We start from the raw sequence: 20,511 nt of genomic DNA, 5'->3' as shown, positions 1-20,511 counted from the left end.
CGCAACTGATGGCAATGTGATCAAATTGAGGAATATTACTTGTACAGCAACTTAACCGCAAATGTATGTTTCTTTCACATCAACACAGAAACAATCACAGAACAAAACCAAACTCTATTGGACTTTATCCATCTTGATTTGTCACACCTCCCACAGTCCTGGGTGTTCCCTGAGCAGTGGCTGTAAAAGCATTCAAGTCAGTCGAGGACTGACAACATGACTGACAGACTGCCAGAGTCACGCGCATTTAACCCCTGCTGTGCCTGTTCATAAAACCCAGTCCTGGACCCCTCCACCCATCTCACCTAAACTGGCTCCTGTGATCCCACTGTGGTGAGCTACTGTGTGGTCTTTGTTGTAAAGGATATACATCAGATCACTGTACGCTGCTTCCACTGTGCTCTACTTTGCTCTCCCCCAGCGGACTTAGCAGTGACACCCCAACCCCACGAACATGCATTCACATGAGTTCACACACACAGAAACACTAGTTCAGTCCCACACATGCTCGCACTACGACTCTCTCACAGCCGCACACACAGCTTGATATGCCTGCTCACATCAAAGAGAATAAACATTAATGGCAAATAGGTAATCTGCTCCTCTTGTCTGTTTTACATTTCAGGGCAAGATTGACTGCCTCTGGGGGACCTGGCCCCGCTCTGATTGAGGACAGAAAAAAATGGAGAGTAGATGGAGAGAGAGTGAGAAAGAGAGAGAGAGCAAAGAATGATGGTAAACATGTGATAGTGCATTATTCTTATTTCATGTATCTCCTTATTTTTTATTTAGACACCAGGAATTGAAAATAAGGTAATAATATTCTCTGCCTTCAACCAATAACGGCCCTAATCTTCTCTCCCCGCAATATTCTGATGTGAGCATTATTATTTCTTTTTCTACTGAATAATTTCCATCTATCACACCCAACCTGTTTCTTCACCAAGGCATGCTTTTGTCTCTCCTCTATATTTTGCCCCCTTTGGACCCTCTCTGCTTCTTCTCCTGCATTAACTTAACGTATTCTCTCCTGATCTTTTTCTTCTTCCAAAGTCTCATCTTTTATCTCCAGGATCAGGGCACTCGGTCTCTCTCATTCTCATTGTGGAGGTGCTGCAGGGTTCATGTGGCCAGGGTGGGGGTGGCGAGTAGCACCTCATATCCCATCTGCGTATAAATCACCTGGTCCTGTCCACTCAATGCTCCCCTGATCCATCAGCCAGCCTCTCAGGCAGCTCAGGCTGCGTCATCCAGACACACACATGACTGACTAATGGCCGTCACAGCACCTGTGTACAGTGCACACCCACCAGCTCAGATTCCACTACTTCAGCAGGTGTGTAACATGTACTATTTGTTTCCCAGCACACAAATACACACACAATTACAACTGTTAGAAAGTGGAGCTGAAAAAGCAGAAAACTAAAAGCAGGAAAAAATTTAAATGACCTCTCCGATTTCTTTGTTGATTTATCCTTTAGAAATTTGATTTGACCTTGAGAAACAAAGGGAGAAGTTTTACAGTGTGAAAAGCCATTGGAGACTCATTAACTTGTTAATTAATTTGTGAAATTGCATTTTTTACACACTGTCCCTTCCATGTCCATCCACTTATTGCTCTAATACACAGTCAATAAAACTTATTGTTATTTACACTTACTGCTGGAGAGAGTTTTTCAGTTTGTAGACTGATATTAATATTGTTGAGGACAACATTCACTTTCACTTTGATAGTGCAGAAAAGTGACCATTCAACAATAATAGACAATTTAAATTAAAGCGAGGTAACAGTTCCATTTAGTGCACAGTGCTGCTCGGCCTCCTTTTGGTACTCCCTGTGAGGTGTTCATGTGATTCGTCAACATCAGGCTCCTAACGTCATTGTGGAGCAGGAAAGTCCACTAATCTGTACAAACCCTTATTACAGAAGACCAAAAGTGCAGCTATCAAAACATAAAGTAACTGTGTACAATTGTCATTACTGTATTATTATCTCTGATACCTTACATCCCAAAACAAATCCTGCTAGCCTAATTCACCTACCCCTCACTTAGTACTAAGCCGATTACTCATATCAGCTAATCACACAGCTTGTTTGTAAACACCAACGTCGGCCACTGTAGTTCCAAATCTCCCAAATCCCCTCCACCTTTCATCTTACACCCACACGAGCGCTGCCATTTTCAACTGATGCTTTAATCACTACGGCGACTGTGAGCGACTGCTGCCGTACCCCAGAGAGTAGAGGGAGATCGAGGAAATGCTGCTTACATGATGATCCTTTAGAGTAAATCACAAATGTGTGACTTGTGATGAAGCAACAACATGTTTTCTGAACAATGAAGAAAAGTCTTTTCACAGCATCGTCTCTCCCCGCGTTACTCTGTCACCTCTGTTAGAAAAATATTAAAACTATTATTTTGTGTCTTTGTGATTAAAATGATGTCCCGCAGCAACAAGCCGGTGAACAAAAAGGGCTTGTTCATGCATTTATTATGAAAAGCCTTTATTAGACGCTGCATCTGTGTGTGTAGGTGTGTGTGTGAGAGAGAGAGACCATGTGTGTGAGTGTGCGGGATTTAAAAACAGCAGTTTACTGGTTCATTAGAACTAGATTAGCTATGCTAATGACATGATCCACCACAAAGGGAGACTTTGCCTTTATGTTTCTGAAAGGCCATATGACCGACTACTGCTGCGTATGAGCATAGTGCGTGTGTGTGCGTAGGTCTTTGTGTGTGTTTGTTTGCAAGTTTGAGACATTGAACACTGAATCAATCTCCACTGAACTTTACTAAAACACTGTAATTTTTACTCTTACTGATTTTTTTCATTAAGCAAAGAAATTACAAATCACTTAAATTTGTACCTGTGCACAAATAAAGAAAATAACAAAATTCAAATCAGTTGGACCTGCTATGCAAAAGCTTTCCACCCCCAGGAGGGCCTGGTCCTCTTTATGGAAACCACTCAGTTTGGAACTAGGGTATGTATTATGTCTATGTCAAGCCCTCATAAAATACCAAAAACAATGTGTGTGTCTGTGTCTGTGTGTGAAAGACAGAGAGTGAGAGAGAGCTGAGGTGCCAGGTGTGTGTGCACACTGGTCTTGCATGAATAAGTCAGTCCCTTGTGCATTAATAATATTTATAAGTCAACATGGTGTGTGTGAGTGTGTGTGTGTGTAGTTCTTTAATTGCATTAATGAGAGGAAGAAGAGCTGTTGCCAGAGGAGATTTGGGGAGAAGTGGACCGCTGTTGAATGTGACCTGCTGTCCCTGCAGATCTCTGTTTCAATAACACTCACACAGTAAAATCAGATAGTCTGGCTTATCTGAGACATGAATGTGTGTGTGTTCATGCAATATGTTAATCTATACTTTCGATTGAATGTTCCATGCGGCTCCACCGATGACACGAGACATATATATATATTCAATGATGTGTTTGTTTACATTACAGTAACCATCCATGATTCATATTGATTATTAAATAAGAAAAAGTCTGCTATACTCTTACTGTAAGGGTTTGTTATAAAAAAAATAGATGTCTATTGTTTGGTTCTGCCTGAATGACACTTTATTCTATTCTATGTTTTCACCTGATAAATACATTACCTGCATCAAATCATCAGCAAAATGATCACCTGGTGATTAAAACCACTAACAAGTCCAAAGAATGGGAGGTGAGTCATTACCTCCTGTCCCGGCTGTGTGACCTGTGTGAGCGGTGGCTCCTCCCTTTGTCTCTCCCTGCACTGCGGCTCCTCCTCTTGCGAGACGAACTGTGAGAAGAATTGCTGCTGGACTTTCGTCTTCTTCTGAAGCGCAAGGAGAAAAAGAAACAAATTAATTATATCTAAATAAGGAAATGTTATACTTTCTAATCAAAAGTAAACTTGACCTCATGTCCTGTAACCTCTCCTGTGAGCTGATGCTACTTTGTACCAGCAGAGGTGTCTGTCTGTGGCCCACAGCCACACAGGCCGCCCTGTACTTCCTCCACAGGGGACCTTTGGTTCTCTGCTGCTCTTTCATGTGGCTAGAGCAGTGAGTTTATGTGTCGTCTCTATTTATAAGACGGCACTCACACTAGATTCATATTGATATCAAGTAGCAGGAGGTATTTATAGGAGTGAAAGTGAATTCAGAACAAACCCTGATCTTCTATTCAAACAGTTTGAGCAAAATTCATTATTTAAACCATCTTCTTTGGTTTCATCCAAATCTTTTTAACACGCAACGCACACACACACACACACAGTCCTGTGGGACCACTGCAAGACAGAGAAGAAGAACAAGGAAAGTAATACAAATAACAGAGTCCATCAAAATAGATTTGTTCTGCTTTGGTATAGCACAGCAGAGAACCATTAGAGTGCTGAAGGAGAGATCCCATGAGCAGGGCATTATAAAATAATTTCCACAGCCTTCGTTTAACAACTTCACACACTGCAAAGATTTGCAGTGAGCTACAGATTGTGGTGTTAACACACACTGTCACAAAAGTCTGTGCTAAAGGACCACAGTAAAAGGTAGGCTCAAAAATAGGCGCCTTTTAGAAGAAGAGAAGCAGGAAAAGTCATATTTTCAGACAAAAGAAAAAAAATCTGACATAAACGATAACACATAGCATAGAGATTAGAATTGGACAGATATTATTATTTGGCCAAAATATGACTTAGCCAATGATGCTAAAATGATATGCAAGCACATATACACACACAAGGATAACAGTTCTCTGTGTTAAACTCATCAATGAAACAAAAGCAGTGGGAGATACTTTGTTGCACTTGGAGAATGGAGGAGTATTTGGTTTTTGTTAAACAGACTACAATCTGGAATTTAAACCAGTAACACTCTGATCACTATAACATGCAGCCTTACAACAGCTAAAACAAGCCGAATCTTTACTAATCACTGATCATTAACACACCTTTTCTTCAACTTCATCCGGATTTCACTGAATACCATTCCTTATATTTACCCCAACCAAAGGCAACCAACCTAAACACCTCTTCCTCTGTGTGGCCCTGTACTAGTTTAGTAATAATCCTGACTTCAATACTGACCAAAAACAGTCATGTATATGATTTTCTTTTCCAAAGTCGAGTAGAGAAATATTTACAAAACATAAGCTTCAGGAACTGTTCAGTCAGTTGACTCTTATATACGTCTGAACAGAGAGAGATGATAAATATATACATATATTTGTGGGCCAATGGCACAGACACACTTCTGGTTTCTGTGACTGCATGCTAAAAGTCATGCATCATAAGGTCTTTGAGAGTAGTTTATTGAGAGCTTTCTCTCTCTCTCTCTCCCTGGTTCCCAGTCTCTTGCTCACTTTCTCTTCCCCTCACCCACTAACTCAGGGTCTTGTCAAGTGATCACACAGTTGGCTAATAAATGAAAGATTGTACACTCAGAGTTAACATTGACTGCCCAGCCCCACCCTGTGCAGACAGACAGAGACCATCCATCTGCAGTAATGGACCTTGACCAAGCTTCATAAATAATTACCAATAATTGTCAATGTCTGAACAGCAACCGGGCAGGAATGGGGAGCATGTGGATGGACAAGGACATGTCCAGACAACTGCAACAACCACGTGTGAAATATCCTATAGCTAATTACAACAGATATGAAACATATCTAGGTATTGAACATGATAACACAAAATATGAACAAGTAAGATCTATTTAAAAAGGAAGATTTTAGTTAAAATAAGCAACACCTGTGTAATTCAGAAACCCTTTAAAACACATTTCATCTGCAGTGCAGCAAATGATGAAAGACTGTCTGTCCTGCTGTCTGTCCTGCTGCTTTGATTACAAAGAACACCCTGACTCTTACCTCTTGTCTCTGGACCGGGATCGACTTCGACGACTGGACCTTCGACTGCGGCTGCTTGTCACCCTGCTGCCGGAAGACGACGAAGATGAAGACGAGGAGGATGAATGTCGCCGCTGTTTTTTCTTCTTCCTGCTCCTGTCATCATCACTGTCAGAGGATCGACGTCCCATGGTCGCTGACTTTTAGCTGCCAAAGCACGTATGAAGCATTTTAGAACAACACAAAATGACTATAAATGACCAGAAGATTTGACCAAATCCAACATCCATATTAGTTTAATTAGAAAACAGATCTATGTTAAGTGTTTTTTAAGTTCAGCATTCACTAATAAACTGCTTTAAACTAAAACACCTTCTTTGATAATTGTTTTTGTATGGGTTGGCTCATTGGACCTCCCATGGTGCACCAAGCACAGCTCTGGTCAGTGCACCATAAATTAATACAGATTACAATATTTATATAAGTAATCCTTATTAAATAATCCTTCTTTGTTTAAATGCTTTTTTTTGTATTTCCATTTGTCAGGGCTTTGCAGCTACGTCATCTTCAGGACTGATTTCAGACTGAATACTGATGTCTAAATATCACTTAAATTTCATTAAAACAATTTGTTTTGGCAATAGTTTGATTTTAGAATCAGTTTCTAAAACAATGACACTATTATTATTATTTTCAACAATAGTGAATTATTCCTTAGGTGATGTTGTTGGTATTATAGTACCAGCTGACTATAATATTATATTTCTTGGTTGTCTCCTTTTTTAATTTGGAAATTAGATAGATAGATAGATAGATAGATAGATAGATAGATAGATAGATAGATAGATAGATTAAACTTAGAAGAAAAGTGTTTTCTGAAGTTGGTCAATGTGTAACAACAAGTCTGACATGAACTGTTTTACTCAACACCTCAACCGTGCCCGTTAATGCTTCATGTAGTTTAATTTTTAGTAGCCTGTATAGAAACATGGCTTTTTGATCACTTCTGTAGCTGGAACAACATTGTCTCTGCACATGGTGTGAATATACTGGACAGAGAACCAGTTTGATGCATGCTAACAAGCTAGCTGTGCTAACTGCAGTGACGTTTCTGTTTTTCTCGAACGTTCTATCTGCTTAATTGTAAACGCGTAGGGCTCTGTATGCAGCAGACGTTTCGGGAAGTTAGTGCGAGCTGAAAAGTTAAAAATAAATATCAAAAAAACACAAAATCCCGCTCCTCACCTTTGAATTTATGTGCTGCAGCTCCACAACTGAACATACAGTGAGCAGAAGACCCGACTCATCGAACGCAGAAGGCATCGATCTAGTGCAGACAGTTGAGTCAAGCACAGAGCAATCGACTTTCTCGTTTGACGTTTCTAATAGGTCTGGTTAGTATTATACTTGGAGAATAAACACAAAATATTGTACTTTTTCACCACTTAATGTGTACATATCACCACTTTATGTATACAATAAGAAACATTTTAGGGAACTAGAAGAAAAAGAGCATGCCATATAATGTAGTGTTGTTTTGTGCGTGTGCTTTTTGTGTCTGGTCACTTAAAAATGTGCCCACCATCGAGCTATTATTATTATTATTATTGTTATTATTATTATTATTATTATTTTACCAGATAAGTCTACACCATTCAAAACTCTGAAAATACGTCCCGAACTATTTTTTACCGTAGAGAGTGAAACAATCACCTCATGAAATTGAAAAACACAAAAGTGAGCGATGGTGAAACGATCGACCACGATCACACCGACAAGCTTTACGAGTGCGTGGATCAATAACATGTGTGTCAGGGATTGCCGAGAAGAAAAACGGTTTAATGTGGATTTTTTCACATTCAACCAGAATTCTATGCAGGAATCCAACAGAAGTAATAGTAATTAATGCCTGAGGTCCACGCTGAATCATGGTTAATATTTAATCAGGGGAATTGTTGCAGCTCCTGTGTGAAATGAAGGCTTTACATAGATTATCAATAAAGTCGCTTAATTTTGTATCAAATTCATGCGGACGTTTTCTGGATGCCGCTGTATCCTCTTACTTGCCTGCATACATACAGGCTACGTTTCCTCTCCTTCCCAACTAATTGCTCTCTTTCTGCAGCATCCACTTACCTCCACCGCAAGTGAACCATTGTTTATTTATTTGGCAAATATAGGCAATCGCTTCAGAGGAAGCGGGGAAAAGACGAGTGCAGAAAACCGGGAAAAAACGTTAATTAGTGAGCCCAATGGCAAGGCATCGCGAGAGGCGCCATAATTAAACGTTTAGCTGCTGTTTTAACAGCCTAATGGCATGAAAAGTCCACAGAGAATTAATATTAAGCGGTAAAGTCTCACTAATGATGACAATTTAAACACACATAATCGTTGATTAGAAACATAAACCAACGCGGGCTAATGTGCAAAAATAATGAATCAGTTTAATTCTCAGGGGTTTATCAGAGTTCGAATGTGAATTATGGAAATGTGTTATTATCTGTGTGAAAAGCCTCAGGGCCCGGGGTATATCTGTTTTATTAGTGTAATAATAATAATAATAATAATAATAATAATAATAATAATAATAATAATAATAATAATAATAATAATAATGTTGGAGGTATATTTAGATAAAGTGAAAATAAAGTGAAACCTTTAGGGAAACGCACCAAAAATTTTTTTAGCCCCAGGCCATTGTCCAGGTAACTGGGGCTGAAGCCAAGTGTGTTGATGTTGAACCTGCTTTGTGCAGTGAAGGAGTCAGCAGCAGTGCAGGCTGCTCCTCTCTGCATGATCCACAGCTGATCTGTTGCTCTTTACCCTGACCCTCTCTCCAAGTCAACACACACACACACACTTCCGTTTCAATGGTTGAGGAGAACTACATTCTTTCATCATATTTACAATTTCTAAAAGAAATCCACAAGAAGAAAAAAAGGAAATCTCGTTTGTTTGTTTTTTTAGGATATGGTCCAGATGCTGTTGGAGAAAATATTCAGTTAACTCTTAAAAGTTAAAAAACTGGGAGGACTTTATAACAGTTTTTTAGAATATGTTAAATGGAAAACAATAATTGATCCAATATGGCTGAGGGTTTTTCAAAATGTAGCCTAGTTACCAGTACAGTGGCCAAAATATTCAAGACAAATTAACATTACTTAAGAAAATAAAATATTTTAAAAATGAAAACAATCACAACAGGGCAGCTAACAGTTAGCCTGGACAAATTTGGTGATGGAAATGTTTTGGAGAATATCCTAAAACACACAGACTCGTTTACCTGTAGGACTCGAGACACACACACATACACAGAGAGAAACAGAGAGAAAGAAAGGGAGAAAGATCACAGAAGGAGTGAGGGAGGACTCCTCATCCCATGTGCTCCTCTCTCCCTCTGTCATTTTCAGATTTTTTTAAGCCACACCCCTGCAGAGAGGGAGAGGGGGGAGAGAGAGAGAGGGAGAGAGAGAGAGAGAGGGAGACGTTGAACATCTCCTGAGTGTTTAAAAACTAACTCGGGACAATAGCAGCGAATGAGCGCTTAATTAAATTAATTAGTCCTTCTTGTCAATCTCGGATTAATGGCCAATGGCTGTGGTGCTGCTTAATGATTTTTACTCTTCCCTCTCCTCTCGCTCTCCCTCCTACATATCAGTAAAGGAGTAGAGGAGGAGGAGGTGGCGGAGGAGGAGGGGGATCATCCCGGCATCCTGAGGGGAGGTAATTTGCACGGATCAAGGGGGCAAGGAGGCGCCGCAAAGTATAAATACTGTGACTTCAATCGAGGATCAGCAGCAGGTTCCCAACTCCACACTGTAACCGAGGAGGAGGAGGAGGAGTTCATGTGTGGCTTTAGACTGAAATATTGTTGTTTTCAAACCTTGTTCCAGAGTTGGCAGCATCACCTGGTGCCTCGTTCTCCATGGCTCGACTTTAAACCCCGCTGCACGGTTCATGTCTTAGGCTGCCGGGGAGCGAAGGGAGTGTGAGAGCGAAGAGTGTGTGATTTTGCCCAAGCAGTGATGGAAGAGCTCACCGCTTTTGTGTCCAAGTCTTTCGACCAGAAAGTGAAGGAGAAGAAGGAGGTGATAACCTACAGGGAGGTGTTGGAGACCGGAGCGGCACGAGCAGGGAGCAGGGAGTCTTCTTTATCTGCGGAGCCGGGGAGCCGGGAGGAGGCGACAGGCGTCACCCGGACCGTGGCGCTCTCGCCGGGCAGAGAAACGGACATGCTCGGCCCGGAGAGAATCAGAGACGCGGGGAGCCCGAAGCTGATCGACGGTAGGTTAAAATGCACGTTTGTTCATCAACAAAGTCAGCGAAGTCAGAGGAGAGAGAGAAATAATCTTAGCAACATTTGTATTTACCAAATAATATTTGAAAGAAAAAAACCCATCTCAGATTTAATATAAAAAAGACTTTAGGAAACATAGTAAACATAAACATAATACACCCTGAGTTTATATTTTTTAATCTTGAAATTTAACGTTACATATTTTATAATTTAATAATATATTTTTCATTTTCACAATACTTATTCCCATATATGTGCTGTCCTGCTTACAATAAATCATATAAATACGTCAAATATTTTCCACGCTTTATTTAAAAAACAAATGCAAATTGTTAAGATAAAAATAGTAGTAAATATAATAGTAAAGTAATAGTAATAGTGAGTAGTTAATAGTAAATAAATTGACTTATTACTGAAATTATTAAAACAATGCTTCAGTGTCACAGGTTATTGATTACAAACAGGCGCGACATTAATACAAAAATATCTTTTTTTATATACTTTCATTACTGACAGTGGTTATTATTTTACATTTAATGTTAGATTCTCGATAGTTTCAAAACAACCCAGAGCAGCTCACAGCTGAGAAGCTGTAAAATCAATTATTCTCACTCTCTTCTCAAAGAAAATGATTTTTATTTTCATCAGGTGCGAATTTAATTCAACTTTTTAAAAAAGTGCACGGATAAAATACAATATTCTACACAGTCTTCTCTTGAATTTATGGCTGTTGCTGCATGTATTTTTATCGTAATGATCCGTTATTGTTTAACTACTACACAGTGTCAATTATTACAGGGTATTTCTAAACATAGAAACGGGATTTTACAGCCAACGCCACAGATTTAGATAAAAGTGTATTTTGTTCTGCGTCTGTTAATGAGCAACTTCGTGAAGCTGTTTTTATCATAAGAGTAACAATAACAAAAACCATGAGAAATAATTTGTAGATCATGAACCATAATAAAAAATCCCCTCTATTATAAATAGATTTAAACATTTTTTCATTTTTTTTCTTTTAAGCGACCTGTTTTCATGGTCATGGTCAGTGTGGTTCAGAGGAGAACACAGACCAGCCTGTCAGACATTCAACAGTGGGAACAGCCCTGCATATTTATAAGCAAGTTAATAATTAAAGAGCTTTATGTAGCTCTACAAAACATCCGAGCTCTGATAGCTCTGTGATATCTGAGGGCCGGGAGGGCATGTCTTCTTTTTTCTGCTTTTCTTTCCTGTTCTTGTCCTTTCTTATCTCATCTCATTTCCTTCTTTTTTTATTCTACGATCAAAAATCAAACAAAAAAAAAACTCACATTTTTTTTATGCCTCTGATTTTGGTGCTTGGTTTGTTATCTTGATGTGGCAGAAATCCATGACTTCTGATTAGATCTGAAAATCACTCGTTAAAATATTTACATATACGTAAGACATTTCTGTGTTATTAATATTGCTATAATTATTAATTTTATGAATAGGAAGTTACTCCATAAATATAAGACAGGGTGGAGGTGAGTGTGGATGAACACAGGTCGGAGGTTGCAGCTTTATTGATGCCCTTCTACTTTTCTGCTCCACCGCAGGCACCACGGATGTGAAGGAGAGGAAAGACGACTCCAAGCCCATGGAGGACGAGGCACAGACCAAAATCAAACAGAGGAGAAGTCGGACTAACTTTACGTTAGAGCAGCTCAACGAGCTGGAGCGACTCTTCGACGAGACCCACTACCCGGACGCTTTCATGCGGGAGGAGCTGAGCCAGAGACTGGGACTGTCGGAGGCCCGAGTACAGGTGAGCTCCACTGAGATACAACAACAACAACAACAACAACAACAACAACAACAATAATAATAATAATAATAATTTGGATGTGTATTCGTATTAGGCGTGGCATTAAAATATTTTAAAATGTATTTTAAATTTGTACAGAAGAAAACAATAATTATTCATATTCGGCAGTGACGTATGTCACACAGAGCTACACTGAAACACTACACCAGACAAGGCCTTGTGTCAATCCCATGTGCTGTCTGTGTGCAGGCTTACAAGCCTGGCACAAGATATGATTGAATAAGTGAAAACACTGACGAGTTGCCAAAGTGGCCTTTTCTGCGTTCTTCCCAGATCAGATCGTCTTTCTCCCAGACTGCTCTAATTTCCCTCAATTCTCCCAATTAGTGGCTGCTTGTTGTCACGGGATCTGTTATAATCTTTTATTGTCCAAATCCGGCGAAACAAATGAGCCTACAAATATTTGCCTCCAGTTACCGGGTGTGTGTTACCAAGAGCTGCATGCTGTCGTTTTTCATGAGGACACGCCATCTGCACAGAAACCCAGTAAGGCTTCTTCAGAGGCGGGGGGGGAGGAAGACCGAGGGTGGGGGCGACTCAGACATGTCCTGTGTAACGGGATCGGGGGGTGGGGGGGTGGGGGGGGAGCAATAAACATATAGCCAACTCTTCTTATCTGATTTATCAAAACCCGTCATCCCACAGTCTCTTTCATCTCCTGTGTCCCAGACCCGGTGGATCATCCGGGCATTTGTCTCCATCATAAATAAACGAAATTATAAAACAGGCCCCGAAGAGCCCTCACTCTAAACTCTTGCCCCCGCCACCCCCTCAGAGTGAAGTCGGGGCAGAATTTTTGCAGGGCAGTCCCGGGTCTGAACTGAAATCCCACCAATAAGGCGTATTGTGTTCCAAACAAGGAGCCCAGTCCGGGGATTTGCATAAATTATGTATTATTTTCTATACCGAAATGAAGAACGACCCTCTCTCTCCCTCTTTCTCTCCTTCTGCCAGGGTATTATGTCTTTTTTTTTGTTACCAGTTGCATGCATGCACAGGGACCACACATTTACTTTGATTTCCCTATGAAATTCTGCTCCGATCAATGGAAGCAGAGCATTTGCTTTTATCATCGCAATAAATTACCTGAAGCGTGCACAAAAGGACGTCGGCGTGGCATGTACTCTGTGGTCAATACACGAGGCCCCGCTGACAGGCGGATCAATATGATATTTCAATCATCTCCTTCACACTGCCTCTGCATGTACACACGTGTGTGTGTGTGTATTCATAAATATGTGTATTATGTGGGGGGGGGGGTTCTTAACAGTATTTTCCTAATTTCAACAGTACAAAAGTAAAGGACATACTAAATAATACAAATACTACAAATATTTTTAATTATAATTTATTATATTAATAATTACTGTTGCCTGTGGGTCTGATAGCGATAAATGTATTTTTATTTCTGGTAATATTTATTTATTTTATATTAAGCTGCAATCATTAAATGAGAATTGTAACAATAATAATAATGTAATAATAAAATCAATAATAATAATAGTAATAATAATGTGTAGCATCAATAGTAATAATTACAATCACAATTAAAATGAACTTTGTATAGTTATAATTATTTTATTAACATTATTACTATATGCACTTTTTGTGTGTGAGACATATTGACGACTGTGTATTATATCCCTTTCCAAATTATTATTATTATTATTATTATTATTATTATTATTATTATTATTCTACACTCTCTGACACGTATTTCCTGCAGATAGGGGTAATTAATTTGAGCGCTGGTGTAATGAAAGGGAGATGGATGTGGAGAGATGGGGAGCTGCTCTCAGATCGCCTCTTTAAACCCTAACAGCATTTCTGCCATGATATCTGAGAGTCCGCTCAACTCTTCAGGGACACTAATCTATAGGAAGATGAAACCGACGTCGACAGGGTTATTTATTACTGCCCCAACAACCCTGCACATCCCCAACATGGGCGATTCTATTAATTTTTCATCTCACCATTTTGGAAAATGTACTTTATCAGAGTGTGATTTTTCCACCTCCTCTCCTGCATATTCTCTCCATCCTTCTCTCTCTCTCGGTGTCCCTCTCTCCCCTCTTCGTTGTAGGCTAAATGTAATAATTAAAATCCGGGGTTAAGCAGTATCATTAATATTTCAGCGCTCCTCAGGGATATTGTTTTTCTGCGGTTGTTGTCACTTTGAGAGGAATTACATACGGCCTCAGCAGCAGCTGCCAATCAGCAGCTCTCTAATTAATTTCTGTCCCTGCAGGTTTGGTTCCAGAACAGAAGAGCCAAGTGCAGAAAACAGGAGAACCAGTTACATAAAGGTAGGCTTTCATCCTGCAGCTCTCATCCCACAAAGACAAGAACCACGGCTTTATATTTCATTCTGTTACAATGCGCCTGCACCGCGAATGGAGCAACGCTTCATGTATCCTGGCTATTCTCTAACACACTTTTGTCATCACAACCAAAACAAAACAAAACATAAAAAAAGCACACGGATTTTTAGAGACAGTTGGTTTTGGATGCTACGGTATTTACACTCTGTTTTTCAACACTCTCCTCACCCCAGTGCTGTCGTCTCATCCTTCTGCAGGAGTCTTAATTGGAGCAGCCAATCAGTTTGAAGCTTGTCGTGTAGCGCCATATGTCAACGTGGGGGCGCTACGGATGCCATTCCAACAGGCAAGTTCACTTAAACACTTCTTGTCCCATCAAAAATACCTGACTGGTTGTGGAGCCATAGTCCAGACACAGTCCACTGGTCCTCTAAAGGTCTCTCTGAATGTTTCCACATCCAGTGTATTTGATCGAACATTGTCCGATCAAATACACCGATTTTAACCAATGGCGTTTTAAATAGTCAAAAATATTTTTTATATATATTTTCTGCTAGACTTTCAGGCATTATTGGAATTCTAATGTGGATTTAGACTTGGCTGGTAACCAATATGCATACTGACGCTGACTTAATACAGAAAATACATCATTCAAAGTTAAAGAAAGGTTCTTGGGCACATGTTCAAGATATTTTTAAATCCTTTAAATGATTTTGTGTACTTGCTATTGTTGTGCTGGAATCTTGTTTGGTATTATCTTTACCCAACAAATGACCCAACAAACTGAACAATAAGTCAAATGAATAAATCATTGTGGAGCAAAGAGAAGGGAATTCGTCAATTTAGGGAAAATGACCGGACCTGGTCTTTCAGCATCTAATTTTTTAGAGACGATCATTAAACTGCTGACACTGGTGCTATTCTGATGCTATTTTAATTTCAGCTAAAAAGAACGTAATGGAAATTCAATTCTTGAAGCACACTCCAAAATAAGTTGAGTTGAAAGACTAACCCTAACCCTAACCCTCTGGAGGTTACTGTGAGTTACTGTGAGGTACCCTTTGAGTTCTCAACAGGGTAACAGAAGATAATCTGTCAGAGAATGTCTTCAAGAAACACCTCAGATTTAATCAAAGTCATTAATTCAAAGGTTTAAATCATCACTGTGTTAAAACACAGTGTGTGTTTGTGCTGGACTCTGAACTGTAGCTCAGTTCTCATGGAGCCGTTTTTGTTCTTGCCTTTTACCAATATTGAGAAATCGTTGTGTTTCTGTTCACAGAGTAGAACAATGAAGTTTGATTTAATGTTAGGGTGTCCAAGGTCCGAACTGAAACACTTTACTGGAATAGTAAAGTGTGGATAGTAATTCTGTTTTCAATTACACGTACTATTAATAAAATAACACGTTTATTAATGCATAATGAAAATGTGTTTACAGCTCTTAACAGGGCCCCATAGTAGCAGTGACAATGCCCTTGACGCAGCCCACAGCAAAGTTAACGCATGTTCTCCCCCTTTCTCTCCCTCCTCCCCACATCCGTGTGCGTCCTGTCCTGTAGGATAGTCATTGCAACATGCCGCCCTTCTCCTTTCAGGTGCAGGCGCAGCTGCAGCTGGACAGCGCCGTTGCGCACGCGCAGCACCACCTGCACTCACACCTGGCGGCGCATGCGCCCTATATGATGTTTCCAGCGCCACCCTTCGGTCTGCCTCTGGCCACGCTGGCGGCCGAGTCCGCGTCCGCCGCCTCTGTGGTAGCCGCGGCTGCAGCAGCCAAGAACACCAGCAAGAACTCGAGCATCGCGGACCTGAGACTGAAGGCCAAGAAGCACGCGGCCGCGCTGGGACTGTGACGTCAGACAGGAGCGCACACAAGGACGCGAGACAAGCTCTCGGGCGCGTCCCCGCGGCACAGACAGACAGACAGAGAGAGCGTAATGGAGAGACGCTGAACACGAACACTTACAAAGTGGAGGAAAAAATTATCCATGGACCATATTTATGTTTCCTTTTTTTAAAAAAAAAAGAAATAAATGAAGGACCACGATTATAATTATAAAAAATATAGGCTATTTATGTGATTAAGAAATAAAAACAGAGACTGTGACGTGATAGCCTTTACAGGTGATTTTGAACGTCAAACAGTAGGAGGGTGAGGATGAACCGCCCGTCTGAACTGGAAACAGGAGGATGAGGAGGAGGGAGAAAAAGGAGGAGGAGAAGAAGAAGGAGGACACAGCTGGGACGCTCAAAACACTTTGCCAAACAAGGCGAACTCTTCTGCAGCTGTGTTGTTTTGTTTTCATATGATTATATTATTATTATTATAATTATTATCGTTCTTCTTCTCTCATTTTGAACCAATACAGAGGCTGGCCTCGTTTTATTTCCTCAACACTTTCTCTGTGAAAGGACAGAGCGGGAATTTCTTTAGAGACAAAAAGACACTATTCCAATTTTTTTTCCTGTTGTTGTTAATTCCGTCTGTGTTTTTTTAAAGGTACACTGTGTAAAATTTAGGTGTAATTATTTTTGTTTTGTTTTTTTACTTCCGGTTGCACGTTTTTATTTTTCTGTTTTGCTGATGCTGTTGTGAGTTTACTCTAACCTAAAAGTATAAATAGTGTCTTTATTTCCCTTGAATAAGCTCTTATTAATTGTATAATACTTTTGTCTTCTCTACAAAGGAAGCCATGATGGATTGTTGTACTTTCACATTGGGTTACAGTGAAAATACGAAATACATTTTGTCTTTGAATGACGCCTGGAGACTACCACGCGTTCTCCGCGATGAAGTGAGCGACTTACAACGACATGTAACTTGACCACTAGATGCTGCTAAATCCTACACAGTGTACCTTTAATTCCAAATGCCTCAGTGGTGTGAGCTATTTCTCTTCTCTTCCTCTTCCCTCTCCTTTGTGAGGAAGGGCGACTCTCACTAAAATTACATAACGTCATGTGTGAGGCTCATGCAAATAAGGATGATCTTCATAACTGAGTAATCTAAAGGTGGTGCTCTGGATCAGTACTTTGAATTAATTGTTCCCTATTACACGGGAGATGGTGAAATCGGAATAAGAATCTGTTAAACTCAAGAGTGAGACCTTAATTTGTCCAAAAGGCTCATCAATCTACCCAAATCAGAATCAACTAGTCGATTATGAATCCACTTGCAGCCCTACCCCTCTGATGTAAAGGTGACGCACACACCAAAAAATGTGAGATAAAACTATAGACCTGTCAGTGACTCGCCCCCTTAAAAAGGAGAGTGTGACGTCATATGCCCAACAACACAGTAAACAAACAAACTATCCAACAAAAAGTCAGTGACACAAAGTGTGTACGCGCACCGGTACGGGCAGGTGTAAAATATGTTTATACACATGCAGAAACATGCATTATTTTTAAATGATTTCGTGGCTTTATGTGTGGGAAAGTGGTTCATTTTGTATTTTCCTTTATTTCCGTGTATTAAAAAAAATCACGTGCTTTCTGTATGGAATTGTATTATTATGATTATTGATTTATGTTTGTATACGATTGAGGGTGAATCAGCGTTTAAGGTATAGGGTCTAATACAAAAGAGGAATAATAATAATAATAACAATAATAATAATAATTATAATTTTCTGTTTTCCTAACATAAATGACAAATTAGCGAAATCATAGTATTACTTTTTACATTGTTATTATTGTTAATATCATTTTCATTATTATTTCACTGTTATTACCGGTGACAGTGGACTAGTGGATTGGAGGACAGTCTTTTTTAATAATTCATGCCTGCAGCTTTGGCCCTTTTGAAGACGTCACTGTTGTGACAGGCCCGTTTAGTCAGGAACACGCTGTCTGTTGTTGCCAAACCGATGCATTATTCATGGTTTGGTTATGGAGCGTTTGGAGAGGAGGACAAGTCATTTCCAGTCGATCCAAAAAACAGGCAGATGAAGGATAAAAGAGAGAGAAATGAGAAATAATAATAATAATAAAAAAACAACAGCAGCAGCAGCAGCCTGGAGATGAAAAAGCCTCAGCTGTAGAAAACATTACATGTATTGTTATTTCTTTTTTTATATTGTTTTGCCCTGATTTGAAACAACGTAGGCCGTTACATCCTTCATTTTCTGGATCAAATTGAATTATATGCACTTTAACATGAAACCACCAATGTTCAGCTCTAAGATGAAACCAGTAATTCGTAGTACATTCAACAAAGGGAGATTAATAATCAGCAATGATAAAAATGTCAAAAAACCCTGACATAACGCAATCTAGGTTAATGGGATTCAGCGTGATTCCAGTTGTGCATGGACTTGGCCCTCTGCCCGGCTCCACATGCTAATGCTACCCGTGAGTGTGAGTGTGTATTGACCACGGTGATGGCCTGGGGTTGGCTTTTAAATATAAAAACCTTCAGACAAAGGAAAAGAAAAGTGGTTAAAAGGAGGATGGGTTTATTATCGCCTGCCTCTCTTGACTTACACATTGGCCTGCTTCACTTCCTGACATCTTAACCGCCTCTTATTGAACATTTAATAAACACCTGACACCGGAGCCTGTGAGTGGAGCCCGGATCACATTATCCTTCCGATATTTCCACACAAAACACAATGTCTTTAGCTATTAATTAATACTGGTCTCACAGACTGGCCACTATACAGTCTGCGCTGTCCGTGCACGCGGACGTTTGGGGGCAGGATCCAGACGCCAAAACTATTGAATTATTGATTGGGAGCCTCGCCGGTAATGGAGGAGACGGAACTGGGAAACTGCTGAGTCCGGGAACGCGCTTTGGTGCCACACACACGCACAAGGCACAGCGGCGCTGGGAGCGCGCATTTCATGGAAAACTTTTTGTCTGTGTTTCTCAAGCTGTGGTACACGCACCACTGGTGGTACTCGGGACCTAAGCCCAAGTACTGTGTTGGCAAATACTGTTGTATATTTTAACTTAATTAGAACATAATGATCTTCTTTATATAGAGTGGCCAGCTGAAACGTGTAGGCTTGTTTTGTTGTACTTTGTTGTGGGAATACTGGTGGTATTTGGGGGATTAATATTTAAGGAGGTGGTATACAGTTTAAAAGGTTTTCAGACCTGGTGGATATTTGAGTGGTATAGCTGCTTCTCAGTACTCCAGCTGTCAGACTATTATTATACAATTTCTTTGTATTTGTCTAAAGATAAATCTTTTTGCAATTTTTTTTCAATTAACTTGACAAATCAAAACTACTATTTTTTCCCTTACAATAAAACATATTGTTTATTTTAGTCTGAGTTAATGAATACTTAAAAAACATAAACATCAATATGTCATCACATTCATGTGTGAAGTTAGCTGTAAAATGAAGCTTCTCTGAAGCTCCCCTGCTGGAGATACACAGGTAACGCATTTACTCTAGAAGTTTACTCTCTTTACTAGGTCAATTTATATAAGAATAATTATTCCCATGAGTGATTCCTCTATCACAATTTACAGTTTGAATCAAGGATTACATTTTTGATTCTAAGATAAAACACACTTTTCCCTTTCCTTAGTTTTTTCTAGAAAAGTTAAGGAAAAGTATGTGGTATGAAGTACTAGTGTCACCAATATGTACTTTTTAAACACGTACAACACGAGGGCACGGCCATAGAGGATAATTCATTTCCAGCATCACCTGGGAAACGCTCCAGCCTGCATGGCGTCTGTGCATCCATCCTTGCACCTCTCCACTGTTCCACAGTCCAAGCCCTGCCTGTCTGTGGTTACATGCAGTGGTCAGGCAGCTATCAGCATGTCCTGAGGTGTACGGTGCTGGAGTGGAGGGGCGCTCGCTGGAGGGGCCCAGGAGACAATGAGACGGGGACACACAAGTGTTCTCCTGATTAGACATGGAGACGGCCAGTGCGCTCCATCCCCTCTCAACACACTCTTCACGCCACACACACACTCACATATGCGCACACACACACACAGCCAGTCAGGAGCCAGTCGTGTCGCTCTGGCCTCACCTCACATCTTCCTCTCCCTGTGGTTCTCTGGACTCTCCCTACTTCACTAACTCATGCACACTTCACATTTATCTCTGCTTTCTAATAAACTGGATTAGAGCACAGTGAGAACAATGAGCAGCAACTAATGTTCAGACTTATTACTACATTTTAGCCCACAGCTGAAGCAGGAGTCGACAGTGTACAGTACTGGAAAAATGACTGTCGA

The 20,511-nt window shown here is 40.2% G+C and overlaps 2 protein-coding genes across 2 annotated transcripts in view; one reads left to right on the top strand and one right to left on the bottom strand.

Moving 5' to 3' along the window:
- Window positions 1-7,218, bottom strand: part of rsrc1 (arginine/serine-rich coiled-coil 1) — a 93,694-nt gene extending 86,476 nt beyond the window's left edge. Inside the window, exons 1-3 of the mRNA XM_008309742.3 lie at window positions 7,081-7,218; window positions 5,857-6,042; window positions 3,698-3,820 (exon numbers count right to left, since the gene is read on the bottom strand). Of these exons, the coding sequence (XP_008307964.1) occupies window positions 3,698-3,820; window positions 5,857-6,026 (293 nt within the window). The 5' untranslated portion in view covers window positions 6,027-6,042; window positions 7,081-7,218. The remainder of the gene's footprint in view (window positions 1-3,697; window positions 3,821-5,856; window positions 6,043-7,080) is intronic.
- A 2,076-nt stretch (window positions 7,219-9,294) lies between these two features.
- shox2 (shox homeobox 2) lies at window positions 9,295-17,872 on the top strand. The gene is made up of 5 exons (XM_008309741.3): window positions 9,295-10,119; window positions 11,713-11,921; window positions 14,230-14,287; window positions 14,560-14,648; window positions 15,865-17,872. The coding sequence occupies exons 1-5, from the start codon at window positions 9,861-9,863 to the stop codon at window positions 16,156-16,158; spliced, it is 909 nt and encodes a 302-aa protein (XP_008307963.1). The 5' UTR covers window positions 9,295-9,860; the 3' UTR covers window positions 16,159-17,872.
- The last annotated feature ends 2,639 nt before the right edge of the window (window positions 17,873-20,511 follow it).

This window comes from Cynoglossus semilaevis, chromosome 4 (assembly GCF_000523025.1).
Source record: "Cynoglossus semilaevis isolate Cse_v1.0 chromosome 4, Cse_v1.0, whole genome shotgun sequence".
Lineage (NCBI taxonomy): Eukaryota > Metazoa > Chordata > Actinopteri > Pleuronectiformes > Cynoglossidae > Cynoglossus > Cynoglossus semilaevis.
The sequence above is the reverse complement of the archived record's forward strand: the minus strand, read 5'-3'. Positions and strand labels throughout refer to the sequence as shown.

Excerpts from the sequence above, each read along its gene's own strand:
- shox2 (XM_008309741.3), top strand. The coding sequence starts at position 9,861 with ATGGAAGAGCTCACCGCTTTTGTGTCCAAGTCTTTCGACCAGAAAGTG. Across the intron at positions 11,922-14,229 it reads TGTCGGAGGCCCGAGTACAG|GTTTGGTTCCAGAACAGAAG; the intron begins GTGAGCTCCACT and ends CTGTCCCTGCAG. Across the intron at positions 14,288-14,559 it reads GGAGAACCAGTTACATAAAG|GAGTCTTAATTGGAGCAGCC; the intron begins GTAGGCTTTCAT and ends ATCCTTCTGCAG.